Here is a 23,471-nt window from a genome sequence, read left to right on the forward strand (position 1 = left end):
AACTTTACGACAAACGTGATGACTTTTCATTCAGAATTGTCAAATTTCCTTTTATCTGTGGCAACATACCTTCAGCACCTGCGTATGCAGTCTTCATATCACAACTCGTACGTTATGCCAGAGCTTGCCGAAACTACACCGACTTTTTGTATCGCGCCAGACTTCTAACAAGTCATCTCTACAGGGGTTTTATGGTCGTCATCATGAACTCGTGGATCGTTATGGTGTATCCATCTGCACCATGAAAACCGATTTAACGCGTCATAGTTTTCCTTTCCTCTTTTGTCTACCCCGGAATTTACTTTTTGCGATAATCTCGGCGGGTGTTTCTAGAAAAGCAGAGGACGCTTACCTTTCCACTGCACCTGGTCCATGCTCCTATTTTTTGTGGAGTCCGAGTTGCTCATTTGCTTCTATTATTTTGTATGTGTGAATTTAGTTACTCTATTTTCTTTGTTGTGTATTGTCATCTTCAATGGTTTGTATTGTTATTTCAAATAAATTTAAAATTTGTAAAACATATTTTATATTATCCGGTTAATTTGTTTGTGCCAATTATGTTAAATTTTCATTGTATGACATTTGAACTAACAAACAATCAAGAAAACCAAGCAATGCATTTATCTATATACATATTACATTGCAAAATTATTTTTTTTTAATTAAAAAAAAAATAAAGTTCGGGGAAAAATATTGAAATAAATAAAATGATTCTGCTTATCAATAACTATTATGCACTGTCTGTTAAAATACATGTAGAAGCAGAACAGTCACATAAAAGATAGAATTTTATTGAAAAAAAAAAGAAACAGTTTCAGTTAAAAATATTCTCTGTGCCAACTTACAGAGGTAGACCTGGGGTAGGGGACATAACTCTTGAAATCAGTGACATGTTTGCATCATTTCACCATAGCCTATCAAGCTTTCAATTAAAAAAAGAATGAAATCAATTCAAGTTACTTTGATGCTCACAAGGAATTGGTTTAAAAAGCAGATTACCAGCGTTCTAATGATTTGTAAACCTCCTCAAATGTTACGTTCACTGTCTTGCATTTATTCTTTATTAAAAACTTGGTAGAAAATAGAGTAGTCCAAGCATGTAACACGCTAGGGGTACCCCATTTTACCACCTGGGGCACACATCCCAGGTATTCTGTAGGCAGAGCGCCTAGCCCCCGGCTAGATTTCTGAGCATTATATAGTCGTCTTTTACGACAAGCTTAGCGTTGCTGCAGGCCCATTGGGGACCTAGACCTGCAAGGGGCGATCTAGAGGAAGGAACATTATTTAACCAGATCCTTTAATCTCAGTTTCCACTATATAGATGACGTATTATCATTAAACAATCACAGTCTCGGGGATTTCATACATCGCAACTACGCACAAAGAATTTGATATTTGGAAAACTACAGACACTGAGAAAGCATCCTCGTTTGTTGTGCCTTGTATACACTTTTTGTTTGGATTAAGAACTTCCTATGTATTTGAGTAAAACGCTGTCGATTAGGGGTTACTCCAAGAAGCACGTGTGCAGACATCAGAGATTGCAATAGGTGTGAGTCATTTATATAATTCAAATGAGCTGATCAGCAAGCCCGGATAGCAATATTTCATTAATATAGGTGTTGTTCCATACCCAGTTGAACCCCTCATAGCCTATATATTACCCATTTTCCATTCATATTTAACATTTCTTCAAATATATGTACGTAATTAATACGGATTATACATGTTACGAAATAAATTTTAAATTATTTTACTTAATACAGTATTTTACATTGATTATTAACAAGGTAACAATTTTCTTTTATTATCAATGTGTGCCTAATTAATATCGATTCCTCTTTTGCTATGCCCTAAGCCAAAACGCCTCACAACACATTCAATAAATAATTGCCCAATATCCAATTCCCAGTAGCCCCATACTACACTTCATAAGGCGTTAAACCTATTCATGAACTCTAGTCGTTCAAAAAATTAAAGTTTTTTTGTTCAGAGACACTAAAAATGAGTTTTTCAAAAATGTTGACTTCCAAGCATGACATGACGGATTGAACGGATTGGTCAAAATAGCACTATCATTCATTCAGCTTGAAAATAAATTAATTTTTCAAAGTTAAAATAGTATAACAAATAGTGATTATAATTCAACTTGCGACAGATATATTTTGTAAAATAAAAACAAAATACTTAAAACGGGATATAAACTTCGGAAGAATATCTTAGAACAAAACTTAAGTGTGATTTCATGTAAGTATTGGACATGGGATGAAGCACTGCGCTAATCACAGGACCACATTAACATTATGTATACTAAAACAGTTTGATTCATGACATGTTATTTAGGTAAAACAAATACCGTCTAGTTTTATCAACCTTTCTTCGATTTTTCTATATTCGCCAACCATTTAGTGGCAGAATAATTTATCGACTTCAGTTTAATGAATAAAATAAATAAATCCATAAAGGTTTTTTTTTTCATTTTTATTTTTTAAGTTAACAATATTATTTTTGTTTTCGTTAATTCTGAAACGTAATTGTTACAAACTTTAAGTCAAATAATATATTCCTATTGCAGTTCATGTATACTTATTTGCAATTCTTATTTCCATGATGTTTTTTTTCTATAAAGATGACAAACAAATCAACGACGGTGTTTAAGAACAACTAATATACAATTAAATTATGAAACATTATCTAATATCATTGCAACATGTTCAGATTTAGCATCAGTTAATCAAACCAAACATAACACTCGAAATAAAAAGAAAACAAAACGGTGTAAGCACTTATCGATTGGCCAAGATCTACATTTCGGTAAAATTCGGGAAGATAAAAACTACAGAAATGACAAACGGTTGTTTATTTTTGTATTCATATAAACATATTCAAATAAGTTGGGTATGAAAGGGAATTATCCATAGGAGTCAACAGCTCATGGAATATAAATGCATGTCATTTTTCCAATATCTATTATCTTAATAAACAAAATTTTAAATAACTTCAATAATACTTACTATTATTTTTAAATAACTTTTGAATATTTAAAAGTTTATTATATTAGACTTGACTGATTATAAAAATCAATTATGTATGATTTAGATTAAATATGCTCAAAATAACAAAATGCATAACTTAAAATGTTTGACAGACTTATCCAAATCGTATTAGCGATACCCGGTAAACTGAATTCCCATGATCACTTTACTAACATTCTAATATTTATACCTGTATTTATACTATACATTTTATAAGGGGTTACGACATGTACGAAGTATGAGTTTCCGAGTAGGTAAAAACTCATTAACGAGAACATATTTTCAGCCGAAAAAAGAAATACCCGGAATTAGAAATTCAATTCGTTGATTCTTTTTCGTGAAATTGTATATATGTAAAGTACTTGATTAGCAGAAGCGCGTTAAAAATGTATGTTTATGCAATTTACTATCATAACAAATAAGCGTGAATAATCTGGTGCAAACCACAGCCTGTTTCGGTTATTTCCCTGCTTGTTTTACACACAATGCAATCAGAGTGTGAAATTAAAGATCTCTACTTAGTTTATAAAGATAGATCTTTGCCCTTGTGAGAGGCATACATTTTCTTTTTTTTTAATTTATCACATACTTGTCTAAAAAAATGTAACATGTTACAGGTTCTCATAAAAATGTGTTTCAATCTTTCTCCCTTGTGCAGTTTAGCCTATGCGACTTTTTTATTGGTTGATGCGTAGTTTATATATATTATCAGATGTATAAATGGTTTCATATTAGTATGTATATGTATTCACTGTAAAAGAAAGGGTCATTTTATATAAAGTTAGAAAGACAAACAAGGTGGATATTTTTAACATTTCATTGCCAACAGACTAAATTCATGTTATATGTTATTAGATTATTTAATATTTTGTCAACAAGATTTGCATGAGAACTCCGCGAGTTAAAAAAATATTTGATAATCTGTTTATCGCTGTTTTGCTGAATTGTAAGGTAAAAGTTTTCTTTTATTTTCAGTAGTCCTGACCTTAATATGTAAATTGTATAAGCGCTGCAAAATTTCCTTGTCGGGACTATTTTTCGGCGACGTGCTACGTGACGTCAAGTATGTTGTGATACTGTGATACACATCATTTAAAAAAAAAAACGGTTAACCATGACGGTTGCGTTTAAAACTTGTGGAATTATTTTGTGATTTATTCATTCTAATCGGGTGAGTTACTGTATTTAATCATTTTCCATCGTAGACTAGACAATATTACCACAAATTAGCCATTATTTCATACGAAGTAAACAAAGAGACGGTTATTTGGGTCGTCAAATATTCATACGCTGCTGCTTAAATGTCACGCGAGGACATAGAAACTAGCGATAATTTTCATTCTCACTCGACTGGCATAATAATTATCGTATAGCAAGAGCAAAGGGATTTTAAACAAAATAGCGATAATGATTCATTTTTCAGGTTTCAGTTATTGAAAAAAATAAAGCAGAAACTACCGAAAATTTATTTTTTGAAAACATATACATAAGAAGTTATTTTACATTTTTTATTGTTGTATCATTCATATCGCTAAAACCAGAAACTAGTAAAAACAAGTTGAAGAGGTATGGTTAGGACTTTTATCTTCTTTTTTTATTGCGACATCAAATTTTAAGAGTAAATGTATCTATTGTGTAAAGAAAATTGTATTTTTATAGGCTGTAAGTGTAGGACTATGAATCAGGAAAACAAGTCGGAAGAATACAAAAGGAAATATCAGGAATTTAAGATTGGAACATTGAAGATACTCGGTGGTATACATTGTGTTACAGGCATCATGTTTGGAGCTGTGACGCTGATAGCAATTATTATCGATAGAACTAAAGATAAAGACAGGTGTTTCTATAGTAGCAGTTATGCATATGGCTATCCGTATAGATATTGATATAGCTCTGGAACAAGAAAAGTATTGCTAGGATTTGATATAACATGTTATATACTAAATGGATGGGTAAGAGTGTTACACGTTACAAACTCATAATTACAGTCTTATCATACATATTCACTTTGCTATTTTTTTAACCATTTTTTAAAATAAGATTCATATGAAAAGGGTCAATTAAATGTTTTTGTAAGTTTATTTTAATCAATGAATGGGAAAATATAGGCAAGCATTTAAACGAAAACAAATTTTAATACTCCTTTATCAACTTTTGATAACACTATACATTTGCTTCCACTTAGATTCAAATCACTGGTGTTTTACCTTTCTGTATGGATATGAAGAGACAAAAGAGATGGAGATGTCTGGTACGTAGACTGCTCACATGTGGCAAAAACATCTTATACAAATGTTCTACTAAATCTTGGAAAACAGTGTGTTGTTTTAATAAATTTGATATAATGCCTTGTAGACCAGATTCAAAGAGTAATCAAGGGAACCAAGGTTATAGCGGTAATCAAAAGAATGTAATCCAGGGACAAAGACCAGACATGGAAAACAGACATACACAACAAAGAACATAAAGTAACTAAAGTCATACATACAAAGTAACAAAAGTAAATGAGCGAGTCGGACTCCACTAAAAACATGGACCAGGTGCACCGGTAGGGTAAGCGTCCTCTGTTTTTCTAGAAACACCCGCCGAGTTGCTCATAAAAAGTCAAGTCCGGGTAGACAAACGAGGAAAGGAAAACTATGACCAGTTGAATAAATCAGTTTTCATGGTGCTGATGGATACACCATAACGATCCACGAGTTCATGATGACGACCATAAAACTTCTGTAGTAATGACTTCAATCTTGTAGCAACATAACCCTCTTCCAGAAGCCTATTTGTTAGAGTTCTAGCGCGATACAAAAAGTCTGTGTAGTTTCGGCAAGCTCTGGCATAACGTATGAGTTGTGATATGAACTCTCCATACGCAGGAGCCGAAGGGATGTTGCCACAGATGAAAGGAAAGTTGACAATTCTGAATGAAAAGTCATCTTGTTTGTCGTAAAGTTTGGTCAATAGTTCCCCTTTACCATCGATTTCTAAGTGTAGGTCAAGTTATGAGGCTTACTTCACAGTGTCTGTAGTATCTTTTATCTCAATCTCTTTTGGGTAGATGCGATGTATGAAATCCCCGAAATAAGGATTGTTTAAAGATAACACGTCATCTATATAGCGGAAACTGAGATTGAAGGATCTAGCCGAACAATATTCTTTCTTTCTGATCAGATCAGCTATAAAGTCAGCCTCAAAAGTATGCAAAATTGACAATTTCTATAATCTATATTAAATCTTGTAAAAAAATAAAACCTCTATTCTTAACCTCAGTTATCTAAAGTTACGTTTGTGTGACCTATGGTTAAAAATAAGCATTCCTAAAATAAATAAACGCAAGATCATTTCTTTTTAAAAAGAAAATAAGGAAATCATAAGATGCATTTTGATACAAAATACTAGCTATAATCGACCTTAATTATTACTAAAAATAACTAATTTTATTTACCTATCGCTGGTTTTCTGGAATCTTATTTGTTTCAGTTCGCCAATACAATATTGTGATTTATAACTTTTTTTTATATCTGAGACTAAAAGTTGATAGTATGTTCTCAGCTAACGATAAGAAAGTCACAGTTAAATATAATTTGACAATTTTTTTTTTTTAAAAAGCAAGATGACTTCGGTTCATTAAATAGATGTGCTCAAACGAATATTTAGTTGTTAACATCACACTAGAAAATAGTTGTATTTAAGTTTTTATTCTACTTTTATATATAACAAATTAACCTCAAGATTCCTATTATAGAAAATTACTTTTATGGTCATGTGCATCACAAGTGCCTCGATCGTTATGCCTACCGTTTTCGGCCTAGGAGTAGTTGGAAGCATCTTGGTTGGTATTTTCGTCTTTATTTATTATTGTAATGCCTCTTTAGCCAAATCATTGTTTTCCCTTGAATGCTCTTTATAATAATTTAAATCACCAGTGATAAATCAAACTGTTGATGCCGCTCTAACGACTTAACATAATGCAAAACTTTAGAGGAACCCAATATGTCGGAGAATTTTTAACCAAAATCATAAAAAAATTGTGATTAAGAACATAGAAAAATATTAAATCAAGTGTGTCGCATGCATTTAATCTCACAAAAAAAAACTGTTTTTAAATTTTGTTATCAAACATATTTATTCACTGTTACCTATATAAAATTGTACATTTGTTTAGTTCAAATTTGATTTTGTATTCGAAATATTTCCATAAATGTCAAATTGTTCAAATCCAAAGATATTGTTTTTTTACATTATGTAGCGAAGAAATTTGTATTGTATCAAAAAAGTCTTTTCTGTTCCTAAGGCAATTTTCGTTATATGTAATTTGGATAAAAATCCATTTTACCATGAATTTCAAGTCTAAATTTATTTTACTTGTTAGTGTTTTACCAAATTGTTATTAATTATCAATTCGCGGAGACAATGAATTTGATTGTTTTATTTTCAGTGTTTGTCATGGATATGTTGTTTTTAAATGAAAACGGCTGGGTTAAAAGGGCACTTTCATTAAATATATAAAATTCCATGGATGAATCATGTTGACCGAAAGTATTGACACACTTTTTTCAAAGATTTTAAAGAGTAAATACGTAACAAATGCGAAGGAAGATACCTGAAGTTAACAAACGATTTTTTGAGAAAATGTGTATTTAAAACATCACCTATATTGGATGTTTTTAGAAAAGCAAAAGACGCTTACCCTACCGGTGCACCTGGTCTATGCTCCCATTACGAGTTGCTTATTTACTTTTGTTGCTTTGTACGTATTATTTTAATTACTTTATTTTCTTCCCTGTGTGTCTGGGCTTTGTCCCTAAATTACATTCTTTTGATTTCCTTTAGAATCTTGGTTCCTTTGAAAATTCTTAAACTTACGCTATCTAAGTCTGAATAAACATTGTAAAAAATGTTTACGATACGATTTCTCTACAGTGGCTTTACAATAAATATTTCACAGAAACATACTGTTCTAAAGTACAAAATGCAATGATATCCATTGTTTCATTTATTGAATGTTGTGATCTGTACTAATCTAAGACTTAAATGTGCATTGCTGGCACATATTTTACTCATATGATCAACACTAACATGTTATTTTGACATTATGTTAGTTTCAAAAACAACAAAGTGACGGATCGAGGGGGTGAAGGGTTCAGTCTCCCTTTTGTTAAATTTTTGTCTGATTTTTTGCAATATTTAGGCAAAATTGAGCAAATAAAAGCCTGAAATCTCTATTGAACCACTTCTAAAATTTCTTGATCCTCTTTTCAATACTACATGTCGACTGATACATAATAGATACTATGGTTAATGTCGATAATATTTTTTATTGCTTCCACTTTTATCTAGCGTGCCAGTTACGGCGATGGTGAGAAAATACTTTCTAGCCTTATTGTCATAATAAGTTTCGTGGAGATTGTTGTGTCTATCGTTTCCGCCTCTGTCTGCTGCCGTTGTTTATCATTTGGTGGAACAAAGGTTGATACATAAATAAAACTGATTGAGCGGTCGAAAGTAGAAGTTATTTTCTTCTACAGTGAAACCAGTTTTATCCGCACCGTGTGATATCCGATAATCTTTCTTAACCAAACATCGTAAGATTCTCTTCTTATTTTTGAAAATTGGTAAACTAAACATCTATGTAAATCCCAACCAATTTGAAATCAAAAAAGGTTCGGTTAATGCATGTTTAACTTACTTTTTTAATTTCATTTTCAGAGTACGAAGAAATTGATTGGTGGAGCCGCCATTGTTTTACCAAACATAAACATTCAGATGCCTTACATTCAAAATGTACAGCCCACACCGTCACAAGAAATATCTGCTTGGCAAGAACCTATAAGCGTCGTGACACTACAACTTCCAGTGCTAATACAACAAACTGGATCTGCAATGGTAATAATGAGCACGGAGCAACCATCTCTATACACACGTGAACCGTAGAGCTGTATATTTACAAACGTGTCTAGCTATAAAAAAGTATAAAACATCTTACCAATTTGTACTCGCTTTACACAACACTTCGTTATAAGTCTTAAGTACTCGTATTTGTTCTATGTTTTTCCTTGTTTCCTTATGTTTAATTATACAACGATTACCAACATAATAATTCTGGAACGAACAAATGGTCATGTACTCGTCCTGTATCACATGCAAAAAAATCGCCACAATGATATTAGATATGATGTCGAACTACAAAACTATATATTTAAAACGTTAAGACAAAAGACACATATTTCAGGTATTTGTCGGGCCTCAAAGGTTACAACACCCAAAATTTACGTACAAATTATTCTTTAAAACATCAATTAGTGTAGTTTATATTTTATTTAGACATCTTGCATTGTATCAACAATTTGTTTTTGGTCTAAAATACTTCAAAATCTTCTTCAAATTGTTTTAATCATATTACGAACGCATTTATAAACACCTTGAAACGGATTTTTTTCATCAGCATGGTATGACTAAGCAATAGCAATATTACAAAATCAATTCAAAATGTTTTTTTTTTTCTCATGTGTAAACTCAATCTTAAGGTAGACTAATAAATGCAAGTGTTAAGTTTATACACTCAAGGATTGATTTAAATATCAACTGTTCGAATCGTGGTGTTTTTTTTGTTTTTTTTTTGTTTGTTTGATTGTTTTGTTTTTTGTTTTGTTTTTGTTTTGTTTTGTTCTTTTTTTTTTAGTTTTGTTTTTCTTTCATTTTTACGCAGGTTTACTTTATTTTAAACTACCTTCTCATCGTTAAGGACATGTTTCTGTGTTTTTTTTTATTTGTATCATATATAATCTTTTCGTTTTAAATAATAGTTTATTTTGATTGAAACCGTGTTTATCCTCTATTAATAATAATAATTTTGAATCGTTTTATTTATTAGCATTTAAACTTTTTTTTAAAATTAGTTTAAAAATGTTGTATTTCAAAGAATGCATCAATACATGATAAGACAGTGTTGTAAATAAACACAAGGATTCGAAAACAAGCCATATCGCGTATGCTTATCCGTCTCCAAATAAAGGACAAAATATATCTCAATACATGAAGAAGCATGCTCTGGAATTTTTACAAATACATGTACTATATATGTAATGAGGTTGGAAAGGTTTAACTTATTGGGGAAATGTTTATTACAGAAGAAATTATAAGGAAAAAGATAATTGATTATAGAAAAAAATAATAAATGAAATGCACTCAAAAGACAGCATGTATACAAATTATATTGTATAAGTGTTTACAAATCGTTTACTCTTTATAATATAGGATTGCTAATAAAGTTCAGTATTTTGATCTGTTGATAGAGCATTAGACCCATTTAGGAGAATATAAATGTCAAACTGAAAATGCAAAGTGTGAATAGCGGTACGTCGTAAATCAGAATAAATATTGCATTCAAGTAAGAAATACCTGTTTGACTCAATTTGTTCGCATAATTTGGGCTACCCACGAGGATACGCCTGAACAGGCAACCTTGTGTGCAATACCTGAACTAGCCTGCTTTTAATATTATAACATACTGGCCGTCGGCGCTCGTTCGAAACATCTAAACGCGCTTTGAAGATCTGTATTGATCTGGAATTGTGCGTTTAGATCGGAAGGTTATTCCACGATACTTGTCACTCCCGTCGTAGTTCAATGTGGATCCTGAAAAATTCGAGACATCTTCCGGAAACGCTAAATTCAAGATTTTTTTCATAACACAATTATCCTGAAAACCTATACTTTTTCAATTTTTTATATGTCTAATCCCCATACTTAGTTAAAATCCAGTCTTAAAAACATTATACATCGATGTTACTTTACGAACGACGGTAAACTTTGGTATAGATTCCTCATACTGTGTAAAAAAAAACAATTCCAACTCATCTTCCAAATATTATGAAGAAAATGTTTTCAAAATGATGGACTTTTTTTATCGACAACATATTTGTCCGGTGTGGTGGATGTGTTTTTCAACAAATGGTTCCTAGGGAATCAAATTGTGCTCCTCTACTCGCTGGCCTTTTCTTTTACTCTTATGAGGCTGACTTTTTAGATGATCTGATCCAGGGGAAGGGACATCGTTAAACTAGATCATTTGATCTCAGTTTCCGCTATATAGATGACGTATGTGTATTATCGTTAAATAATTCCAGTTTCAACTTCTCTTCACATACATTTACGTAATTGTGTATATAATTAACACGGATTATACATGTTACGAAATAGATTTTAAATTATTTTACTTAATACAGTATTTTGCATTGATGATTAAAAAGTAAACCAAAATTTGTATTTCAGTTTCTGCCTGATTAATATCGATTCCCCATTTGCTTTGCCCTAATCCAAAATGTCTCATAACCAATTCAATTCATAATGGCCCAATATCCCATTACCAATAGCCCCATACTACACTTCACAGAACGTTAAACCTATTCAAGAACTCTAATCGTTCAAAACGTCGAATTTTTTTTTGTGAGGCACTGAAAATTGGTATTTCGGGTATGTTAATTTCCTAGCATGACATTAGACATGAAATAAAGCATTGCACTGATCACATAACCACATAAACACTATGTATACTGAAACTATTCGATTCATAACATGAAATTCAGGTAAAAACCTTTCCCCGTCCAGTTGTATCAATCTTTCTTCGATTATTCTATATTCACCAACCATTTGGTGCCAGAATATTATATGGACTTCTACTTCAATTGTTCTAAATGCAATATTAAAATCCATAAACGTTTTATAAAATAATAAACAGTATTATATATGTTTTCGTTAATTCTGAAATGTATTTGTTATAAACTTTCAGAAAAATGATATATTCATATTGCAGTTCATGCCCGTATAGCGATTATGCATTAATATACTGTAAAAGTACTAATTAGTACTGATTTAGTATCAGTTGATTAAACCAAACATAACACTGAAAAACAAAGCATTGTAATCACTTACTGATTGGCCACTATCTACATTTCAGTATTATTAGGGAAGATAAAACCTACAACAATGACAAAAGGTTGAATATTTTCGTATTCATTACTTAGTTCCTGATTATTTAAAACATGAATTTAACTGTTATAAAGTAACCTTCCTTAATTGTGTAAAGATTAACAGAAATCTGTGTCTTAAATAAACTCCTTTTGGGTTGTGAAAATGGTATGGTTCAGACTGATTTTCAACAAATTTCAAAATACGTTTAAATTGATATTTAGGAATTTGTCAAAAGGGTCAGGTTAAGACAAGTTCACGGGTCATTTAGGGTTCGGTTTTGACAAATTGCACTGTTCATTATATGAATTTAATCACATCTACCTTGTACGATGCACACAGTTGCTACCTAAACAAAAGCGTTAATAGTTTACATAAAAACTGTATACGTTTCTTCTTCTTTTTTTATTTACGAACCATAAATATCACAGTTGCAATTTAAATTGTTGAAACGGTTTTATGGACCTTTATTGTGTTTAGAGTCTATCAATGTAAAACATCAGGTAAATCCTTAGATATGGGTGGTGCAACATCACTTTTTACAACATAATGTATTGTTCCAATGTAATTCTTATATCATATGACTGTCTAATAGTAAGAAGATTTTATTAATAGACAATATATGGCTCAGAAAATGATTTTGAAGTTTCCAAACAAATATATCAAATTTTTACACAAAAAGATTTGTCACCACTTTTCAATGAATTTCAGTGCTTTCTATGTAATTTACTTCTACTTATTTATTCGTTGAGCATCAATCAGAATCAACATTCAACTTTTAGGAAGGATGCATATATGATATGAAATGAACAACAACAACCAATATCTACACATGGCTTTGGACAATAAATATAGAAATAAAAATATGTTGAATTCCGATTTAACCCTTAAGATTGATACAGAATACAAACACCTTAATAAATAGGACAAAATACAACAAGCTGTATCGTAAAATGTCTATGTAAACATGTTTTTACTGCAGAAATGTAGCAGAACGTTCAATAATATTTATTTAAGTTTAAATTAAATTATTACCTTTAGACTATTACTGGAATTGTCTATGAACCGGATAATATAAAACCTTAAAATTGTTACATGATGGTACAGCTTGCCTACAATTTATTTAACGGTATGGATTCATAAAGACATTGTAACGAGTATTTCAATCCTGTGCAGCATGTAATATCTCCATAAACTACCCGTTTAACAAATAAAGGGTTATATTTCTGACAGCAAACTCAAAATTGACATTAAAAATCTTAATGACTTTTTTAAGTTCGCCATGCAGCCAGTGTCAAGGACAAACAAAATTAACCGAGGGTATGACGTATTGTCCAAGGGTACAACTACTTGTGAGTAAGTAAAGGTTCCATTATTAAAAAAAACAAAAGATAAAGCGCTGACATTTTGAACATAAAATAACAAAGTACCAAAAAATGTTGCTTGTCGAGAAAGGTTTCACTTTAATTTGTAAATATTTGTACGAAGTGCAGTTTCGCATGCGAACAAACCTTTACTAGCAAAACCAACTTTGGCATGGCAAGGACGTTTATCGATTGTACTTCTATAGATAAATATTCATTTTGGATATAAGTAAAGCAAATTCGTCAAAATATTATAATGTACTCACAGATGTTATATTTAAACAAACTTTTCAGCCAAACCCTATGTCAGTTCATAAAATATTAAATAACAGCTCTAGATCCAGCTCTTCTGGCATTTTTAGTGGAGCAGGTGCTTACAATATTCTACGAGAGCCAACTTAGCTTGAACTGCCATAAGAGCCACCTCTGGTGCATGTAGCAAGGTTAGAAACGAGTAATAAAGGAAACTAGGATTCTAGAGGGAATAAAAAGAATGTAATCAAGGGACAAAGACCATGGAAAACAGACACACGCAACAAAGAACATAAAGCAACTAAATAATAATAATATAATACATACAAAGCAACAAAAGTAAATGAGCAACTCGGACTCCACTAAAAACTGTGGTCATGTACAAGGTGCACCAGTAGGGTAAGCGTCTACTGCTTTTCTAGAAACACCCGCCGAGTTACTCATAAAATGTCAAGTCCAGGGTAGACGAAAGAGGACAGAAAAAATATGACACGTTGAAAAAATCATTTTTCTTGATGCAGATGCATACACCGTAACTATTCACGAATTCATGATTACGACCATAGAACTTCTGTAGTGATGACTCTAAACTTGTAGCAACGTAACCCTGTTCCAGAAGCCTAATTGTAAGAAGTCTAGCGCGATACAAAAAGAAGTTGCGGCAAGCACTGGCATGGTGTGTGATTTGTGATATGAAAACTCCATACGCAGGTGCTGAAGGCTAGTTGCCACATATGAAAGGGAAAATAACAATTCTGAATGAAAAGTCATCATGTTTTCGTAAAATCTGGTCAATTATTTTCCCTTACCATCTATCTCTAAGTGTAGGTTAAGATATGAGTCTCACTTCACAGTGTCTGTAGTATTCTTTACCTCAAGTTATTTGGGGTAAATGAATAAGGAACGTCTCTTCATGCAGTTAATCATACAAACTTCAATTCGTGTATTAAATCAAATGAATTATATTCAAACAGTTTCAATTTTGTCGGAACATGTTCCACGTGTGAGTTATTCTCCTTACATTCAAAACAGATATTGTACTGGGAAAAACTATCGTAAAGTTCATTTTATTTGTTGGATATATACCAAGGATTTCTATTTTTTGTGTTAAACGACTCGCAACTTAATTTGATTTTTTTTTATTTCAATTTTTCGTTCTCAAGATTTAAAAAAAAAAGAAAAGAAAACATCAATTATAAGTACTTAAAACTAAACATACATGTACATGAAATATCATTTTAACATCATTCAAAATAATTAAACGTTATTAAACATGCAAGTATTTAAGATTTCTGTTGGTTAAATAAGTTATTTTTTGCATGATGGTGTCAAGTTAAAGCAAGGGAGCTATGATTGGAATGAGTTAAATCATAGTCTGGGGAACTAGAATATACATACGAACACACAACAGATGATATAAACGGATTATAAATATATACGCAAGCACTACAGAAATGAGCATACCGCATTTTACGAAAGCTGGGAGTATGAGCCAGGTGCAACGGAAAGATTACCGTCATCTAATGATCTAGCAAATCACACACACACCTTGGCTTATACATGTATATATGTCATAGCCAAGGTACATGTATCGGAGATCGACATTGTTAACTAGTTTGTTCTCTAGCAGGAATGGCAACACTGTAAGACTTTTTGTTTTAAATCTACGATTTTCTGAATTCAAATAAGTAAGAAGTTACAACGGAAATTATCCATAAGAGTTCAACAAACTATGATACATAAATGCATGTGTCAGTTTTGCAATATCTACATTTATTATTTTAATATACAAAATTTTAAATAATATCAACATTAGCTACTTTTATCTCAAATCAGTGTTAAATTTTTAAAAGTTTATTATGTTTGACCTGATTGATCATAAAAATCAATTATGTATGATTCAGATTAAATATGCCCAAAAGTACAAAATAAATAACTTAAATAGTTTGATAGATTTATCCAAATCAAGCATATTAGACCTCATACCCGGTAAACTGAATGGTCGAGGTCACTAATATTTATACGTGTGTTGATACAATTGTATAATTGGTTACTTATAAAACGAAGTATGAGTTTCCAATTAGGGACAAACTCATTAACGAGAACATGTTTGAAGCGGAACAAAAAACTGGAATCGGAATTACAATTTATAATGCATAGTGATTCTTTTTTTTTTTAATACTTGATTAACAAGGGCGCGTTAGAGAATGTCTGTTTAAGCAATTCAAAATCATTAAATAAGCATTATTATCCTGGTGCAAGTCATAGCCTGTTTAAAATATGTCCATGCTTATTGAAAACACAACGCAGTCAAATCGTGATTTTAAATATATAACTTTATAACAATCGTTTTGCTGCCCTTGTGAGAGGGCGTGTAGTTTTTATAGTGACATAAATGTTTTTTTAACTTATCACATACTTGTCTTAAAATGATGTAACATGTTAATGGTTCTCTATAACATTAAGTTTTATGGTTATTATTGCATGAACAATGTATTTCAATCTTTCTTCCTTGTTTTTTAGCCTATGAAAGTTTGATAGGTCGATGCGTGGTTTACCTATTATCAGGCGTATAAATGATTCAATCTTGGTGTGTATATATATATATATATATATATATATATATATATATATATATATTCACTGTAATAAAGGGTATTTTTTAATAAGCCAGGAAGTGACGCAGACACTGAAAAGAAATTCTTTGAAAACATATACATAAGAAGTTTTATCTCTGTTTCATTGTTGTACCATTTATATCGCTAAAACGAGAAACTGGTAAAAACAAGTTGAAGAGATACGGTTAGGCCATTTAGTAATAAGGACGGACTATTTATCCTCTTCTTTTTTTTATTTCATATTAGTAATCGATTTATACGAATTCAAATTTATTTATTGTGTAAATAAAATTGTATTATTTTATCTAGGACAATGAATCAAGAAAACCAATCGGTCAAATATAAAAGGCAATATCAGGAAATGAAGATTGGAACATTGAAGAAACTTGGTGGCATAAATTGTGTTATAGGCATTATTTTAGAAATTCTAAGTCTGATAGCAATCATTATTGATGGTAGTAAAGATAAAGACAGGTGTTTCTATAGTAGCAGTTATGCGTATGGCTATCGGTATAGCTACAGATATTGCTACAGCTATGAAACGAGAGGAACATTACTGGGATTTGACGCAACATGTTTCATACTTTCTGGATGGGTAAGCGTGTTATAAGTTTACAAATTGTAAAAAAGTCAATTAAAATTCATGTGTAAAATTTATATTCACCTTAGTTACATTTTTTATCATTTTAGATACATTTATATAAAAGGTCAAATTTAACGTTTTTGTCAGTAAGATATTTTAATAGATGAATAAAAAAAATATAAGCAAGCATAACATTCGTACAATTTAAACAATCCTTTATCAACCCTTGATAACACTATACATTTTGATTAACTTAGATTTTAATCACTGAAGTTTTACTTTTCTGTATGGATATGAAGAGACTAACAAAGTGGAGATGCCTGGTCGGTAAATTGCTCACAAGATGTAACAACATCGCATACAAATGTTCTACTGATCACGGTTAACAGATTTTTAACACATTCGTCAAAATGGCAGTATGCCAGTTTTTAAATGTATGCGAAATTTGAAAGTTTCGATAATCTATATTAAATATTGTAACAAAATCAAACGCCTATTATTAGGCTCAATTGTCTCAAGCCAAGCTTTGTGACTTTTGTTTTAAAATAAGCATTCTTAAAACAAATTAACTCAATATCATCTTTGAAAAGGAAAAAGGAAATTCAAAAGATACAAAATACTTTATAATCAACCTTGATTATTACAAACAAAGTAAATTTTTCTATCACTGGTTTATGCATTATGTTTAATTCATTCAGTTCCCCAAATATAGTATTTATATTTTGTTTCAAGGCGGATCATTCGTTTCGGCTGTAAGGTTGTTTTTTTTTCTGTTGGATACTCACTACCTTATATATGAGACTTAAATTTCACAGTTAGTTTTCAGCTTACATTTGTTGTGCGATAATAAAAAATCACATACACCGTTGAATATAAATTTAAAAACTTTTTTTTTTAAAACAGGACGACTTCAGTGCATTACATATGTGTAATCAATCGAACATAAGGTTGATAAAATCACATTACAATAATAGTCTTATTTAAGTTTTTATTGTATTTTTATGTATATAACGAATTGTCCAGACGATTATTGTTTTAGAAAATCACTTTCATGGTGATGTGTATTACAAGTGCATCGATCGTTATGCCAACCGTTTTTAGTCTAGGTATAGTGGGAAGCTTTTTTGTGAGTATTTTCGTCATTATTTTATACTATTAAGCCTCTTCAGCCACAGCATTATTCCTATTATAATTTAAATCACCAGAGGTAAAGCAAACCGTTGATGCCATTCTAACAACTAAAAGTGTTGATAAAATGCGAATTGTAAGTTTTACTATAGAGTAACCTACTATTTTGTGATAATGCGTCGCATACATTGAAAAGATTTTAAAACTATATCAAACATTGTTATTCACTGTTATTTATTTAAAATTGTCTGTTTCAAGTTTGTTTTTGTATTAAAAATGTTTTCCACAAATGTTTAAATCCGAAGATATCGTAATTCAGCGACTAAATTTGCATTGTATCAAAATGGTTTTTTCTGTTCATAAGGCAATTTTCGTTTAATGTAATTAGGGTAGAAATCCATTTTTACCACGAATTTTCAAGTCTTAATTTATTTAACTTGTTATTGCCACCAAATTGTTATTAATTATCAATTCGAGGAGACACTGAACATGATTGTTTTATGGCCAGTGTTTGTCACTAATGTATTGCTTTTAAGTGATGACGGTTGAATTAAAACGGAGTACTTCAGTTAAGTAGATATAATTCTGTGGATGAAACATATTAACCGAAAGTATTGATACACTAAGATTCTAAATGGTAAATACGTAACCCAGGCCAAGAAAAGATAACTGAAGTTAACAAAGAATTGTTAAGAAATGTGTCCTTAAAATATAACCCATATTTGATATTTCTTAAACAAAGACAGGTCCATCTGGTAGGGTAAACGTCTTTGCTGTGTATGTCTTTTTTCCATGTATGGTGTTTGTCCCTGGATTATATTTTGATTTCCGTTAGAATCTTGGTTCCCTTGATGACTCTTGAACTTACGCCATCTAAGTCAGAATACTAAATAAACATTGTAAAAAATCATTAGATTTCTCTATAATGTTTTTACAATAAACATTGCAAAGAAATGTACTGTTTTAAAGTGCAAAATGCAATGAAATCTATTGTTTCATCTATTGTCTGTGATCTGTACTATTGTAAGACTTGAATGTGCATGGCTTGTACATATTTTACATATATATGATCAACATTTACTTGTTATTTTGACATTTTGTAGTTTCAAATACAGCACTGACGGATCAAGGGAATGGAGGTTTCGTCCCCCTTTTGTTATTTTTTTTTTAATTAAAATTTATCCGGAATCCCCTGTAAAATTTCTTGATCCGCTTCTGCAATACTACACAGCAACTATTTTATGTATTGAGACAAAAAATTACTTTGCTTGATTTAGATAATACTTTTTATTACCACTTTAATCTAGCGTATAAGTTACGGGAATGGTGAGGTAGCACTTTCTGCCTTAATTGCCATCATTAGTTTCGTGGAGTTTGTTGTATCGATCGTTTCCGCCTCTGTCTGCTGCTGCTGTTCATCATTAGGTGGAACAAGGGTTAGTATATAAATAACTCTGTTTCAGCGGTTGAAATCAGGCATTATATATGAATAACACAGATTCAGCAGTCGAAAGTTGAAGTTGGTTTTTTTTTTTCTACAGTGAAACACATCTAATCCGAACCTTGTGAAAACCGACATTTGATACATTCCCTTTTTTGTTATTGGAAATTGGAAAATTTAACATATATATATCAACCGAACGATTTTAATGTCAGACAAGGTTCGGTTGATGTATGTTTAAATGTATAATTAGTTATACTTAGAGGCGTAATTTACATCATTAAAAGACATCTTTAATTTCGAAATAAGCATTGATGTAAAGTGGGTCATTGACACGACAACCTGTTTGTCATATAAGTAATTGAATGGATGAATATGGACATCAAAGATGAGAATACGAACTTAGACTGCGAAATCTCAAAGCATATTCCAAAATGCACAGATAGGAGTATTCGAAACAAATTTCTGAGGGTAAAAACGTGTACAAATTTAAGTGTCGTGTTGTTTATTAGACTTTGTATTATCTTCATTGTGTATTGTGGTTTTGAACGTTTATTTTTTTATTATTATTATTTAATTATTTTTTATTTTTTTGCCAAATTGTTTTCATTTCACTTTCAGGGTACGACTTATGTGTACGTTCAATCGTCGCAATTAAATGGTGAAGCCGCTTTTGTTTCACCAAACACAAACATTCAGATGTCTTACATTCAAAATGTACAGCCCACATCGTCACATGAAATATCTGCTAGGCAAGGACCTGTAAGCGTCATGACACAACAACTGCCAGTGCTAACACAACAAACTGGATCCGGAATAACAATAATGAATACTGAACAACCACCTCAATATACTTGTAAATCGTAGAGCTGTATATTTGCAAACTTGCCTACCTATGAATAAATTATAAAACGTCTTACCAGTTTGTACTCGCTTTGCACAAGACTACGTTATAAGTCTTAAGTAGTCGTATTTTTTTTCTATTTTGCTTTTTTCTTATGTTCCATTATACAATGCTTAGCAAGATAATGATTCTGTTTATGGCACTTGTTTTAAAATGTTTTTGATATTCATGTAGCAAAAGTTCAGGCCTGAAACAACAACAAACATTTCATTTTGCTTGAGGATTAATTTTTAATCAGATTCCCATTCTATACTTTTATTTTGGTAGACAAATCCTTGTTTTTTATTTGTTTTTGGGTGTGTTTACTTGTTGTAAATTTTGTTATTTTCTTTAACTAACATGTATAATCATGTATTTTATTTACAAGCTTAAGGTGTAGATATAGAACGTATGTGTATATTAACATATTTTAGAAGTTGACATGTGGATGTAACGCCTGCATTTGAGGACATTTTAGAAAATGTTTCATTTTGAAAATGATTTCCAGTAGAAAATAGTGAATGCATCATCACATTGCAAGAAATCTTAAATGTTACTTTTGAAAAAATATAAACTCCTGTAACTCCCTGTAACACTTCAATAAAATGTAGTACATTATTTTTATGGTCACGAAGTAAAACGTAGCCGCATTAAAAAAAAGTCAAAGGAATTATACACAAATAAATTATCAATAAACGGAGATAAAAATGGAGGTCAAAATGTTTGGCTTTAAAATAAAATTATACAAATTGAAAATATCCATCAACTCAAATAATAAAAAGTCAAAAGTAGTTGCTTACTTAATATACATTATTCAGTCTTCATTGCTCGCTTGACGATAAGACGGGATGACTCTTGTAATTTTTGACCACGTATATATTTTATTCCCTATATACGACGTATATGATTTTTTTTTAAAATTATGTTATACATATATATTAAATTGTTGTGTGTATATAAACTTTTCAGCGCTGTTTAAAGCAAATAAAGACTGTAACAAATGACAAATCCACATATGCATGACACCATTCCTGACAACCTGACCTTGATATATATGAAAAAAAGAGGTGGTCTTCTCCTGGTTAAATGGCAGGTTAAAATGACAGGTTCTAGGGGAATTCAAAAGATTGTAATCCAGGGACAAAGACCAGATATGGAAAACAGGCATAAACATTTCCGCTAGAATCTTGTACAATACGAATTGTCGACATTACAATACTTCTGGTTAACAAGTCTACGCTCGCTAACACTTAATTAAAACATGGCGGTAATTGAATGTTGTGTTATACTGAAATCAAACCATTTTGTGTTGTTAAATAATGATTTGTTTCTCGATAGTGCATGGATTTGTTGCAAACCCTGAAACTTTAAATATATTTTACTGTAATTTGTTATAATTACTTTGAAGCCCATTTCTGAAATGCAACACGAAAATCTTAATAAACAATAAAGTTTTGTTGAACATACGATTCTGGTTAAAACAGACTCCCTATCCAAAAATCCAAAATTATGAAATATAACTGTAAAAAAAGTGTCCATTGATAAGTTGTTATTTTTTTTAATCTGTGATTTAAAGCAATTGTAGCAACAATTCAACTTAATTCTACAAATATTTAATTCTATCTACGCTGACATATGGTAATTTTAACATTTTACAACATATATATAAGCCCAAAATAAATACACTTGATATGATATTTGTATATGACTATGAACTATACTCTAAAAAGTACTCATTGAAACGCTGGGATTTTTTCTCGTGCGCCATTCACATTGTTTCAATGGTTCCTTTTTTACCTAATAAATTATATCATAAGTCTACACATCAATGGCAATTGGTCTTTTTTTTGAGAGGCATATTGTCTATTTTACAGGTATAAATCGTTGTGTTTTGAAATTTGTTACGTTACCATATGTAACGATGATGCAAGTTGTGTGTCAATCTCTTCTAGAATCAGGCAATTGATGACATATGGTATTAAAACACAACATCTCTAAAGTGTTATTTGCCGATTTGTGCCATAGGAATTTAGGGAAAAAAGAAAGTTTACCTAATCATTCTGGTTAATTTAGTAATAATTTAATTAAAATGCACCAAAAATGAACGTTACAGGAGCGGATAATCCATTAAAAATACCCTCCTATTTTTATACATTCTATTGAAAATTTTTGAAGAAACCTAACAATGCACATATCAAATAATGGGTTTTGGCATGCATGTTTATGAGTTCTTTCAGTTTGCCTGATTTTTACAAAGACTTGCACTGAAGAGTAATCATACACTTATAATTGCACTGTTTTATTGTTATTTAAACACTTTGAATTATCATTTATCCTAATACGTGTGCATTTATAACTATTTTATAAGTGTATCTATTAAATGCCTTTGGATTTGTCTTTTTATAAGTCTTTTGGTATTTTGATAATCCAGTTTTACAAAGCATATATAAATGTAACCAATCAATACCGTTCAAAATTATTTGAAGTACACAGGTAAGCAGTTTATCATTGTTAATATTTTATCAGCTTAATCTGATAGAAAATACTATTTTTGAGACATTTTCAATATTTTATATAAAAAAGGTAAATAGAACATAAAGGAGCTCAGACAAATCCGATAGGTTCAGATATAAAGTGTAATTCTTTTCATGATTTACCTTATTGTTAGAGACACTTGCAGGAGTTAAGATTTTTTTTTCCAAATTCACCAGTGATGATACACAAATATATTGCTTAATAGTGCTACTTGACGCAGCTTTTAGCCCTCTTGGCTGATGGCAATCTGGGTTATTGCCATCAATTGACATTCGTCGTCATCGTTCGTCGTCATCATTCCAAATTTTACAAAACTCTTCTCCTCTGAAACTATCTGACCAATTAAAAGTAAACTTGGAATAAATGTGGGGCATTCTGCATGGAACTGATGTGGGTTTTTTTTATCTGTCGAAAAACATGGCCGCCGTTACTAAAAAATGAACATATATCTCCAAAACCGGTAGGTTTAGCCGAATTCTCACGTTGGTAAAAGTATTCAGCATGATAAGATCTGACTGTGGTGACATTTTTGGTTTTAATCTGTTATGCCATGTTAGAGTTATTGCCCTTATTCGATGTTTTTTTTTTGGGGGGGTGGAGGGGGTTCGCTTATTTTAATGTTATTCTTTTCAAAAATCTTCTCCTTTGACAATACCTGACAATTG

General features: G+C 31.0%; 2 protein-coding genes across 3 annotated transcripts; both read left to right on the plus strand.

The window, feature by feature from the left end:
- The first annotated feature begins 641 nt into the window (after nt 1–641).
- Nucleotides 642–22,666, plus strand: LOC148621243 (uncharacterized). Of its 2 annotated transcripts, none has more exons than XM_088575384.1 (6): nt 642–4,604; nt 16,546–16,831; nt 17,077–17,142; nt 17,859–17,945; nt 19,255–19,383; nt 20,010–22,666. In XM_088575384.1, exons 2-6 carry the CDS (start codon nt 16,550–16,552, stop codon nt 20,253–20,255), a joined length of 810 nt encoding a protein of 269 aa, XP_088431510.1. In that variant the 5' UTR covers nt 642–4,604; nt 16,546–16,549; the 3' UTR covers nt 20,256–22,666. The 2 variants fall into 2 exon arrangements, with proteins under 2 accessions (XP_088431510.1, XP_088431509.1); XM_088575383.1 differs by lacking the exon at nt 642–4,604 and adding an exon at nt 13,265–13,358.
- On the plus strand, nt 3,524–9,625 carry LOC148621244 (uncharacterized). Its single transcript, XM_088573902.1, has 6 exons — nt 3,524–3,585; nt 4,930–4,990; nt 5,224–5,289; nt 6,778–6,864; nt 8,373–8,501; nt 8,742–9,625. Exons 1-6 carry the CDS (start codon nt 3,524–3,526, stop codon nt 8,964–8,966), a joined length of 630 nt encoding a protein of 209 aa, XP_088430028.1. The 3' UTR covers nt 8,967–9,625.
- Nucleotides 22,667–23,471: the final 805 nt, after the last annotated feature.

This window comes from Perna viridis, chromosome 3 (assembly GCF_037379345.1).
Source record: "Perna viridis isolate PV_CMFRI_1.1 ecotype Kerala chromosome 3, ASM3737934v1, whole genome shotgun sequence".
NCBI lineage: Eukaryota > Metazoa > Mollusca > Bivalvia > Mytilida > Mytilidae > Perna > Perna viridis.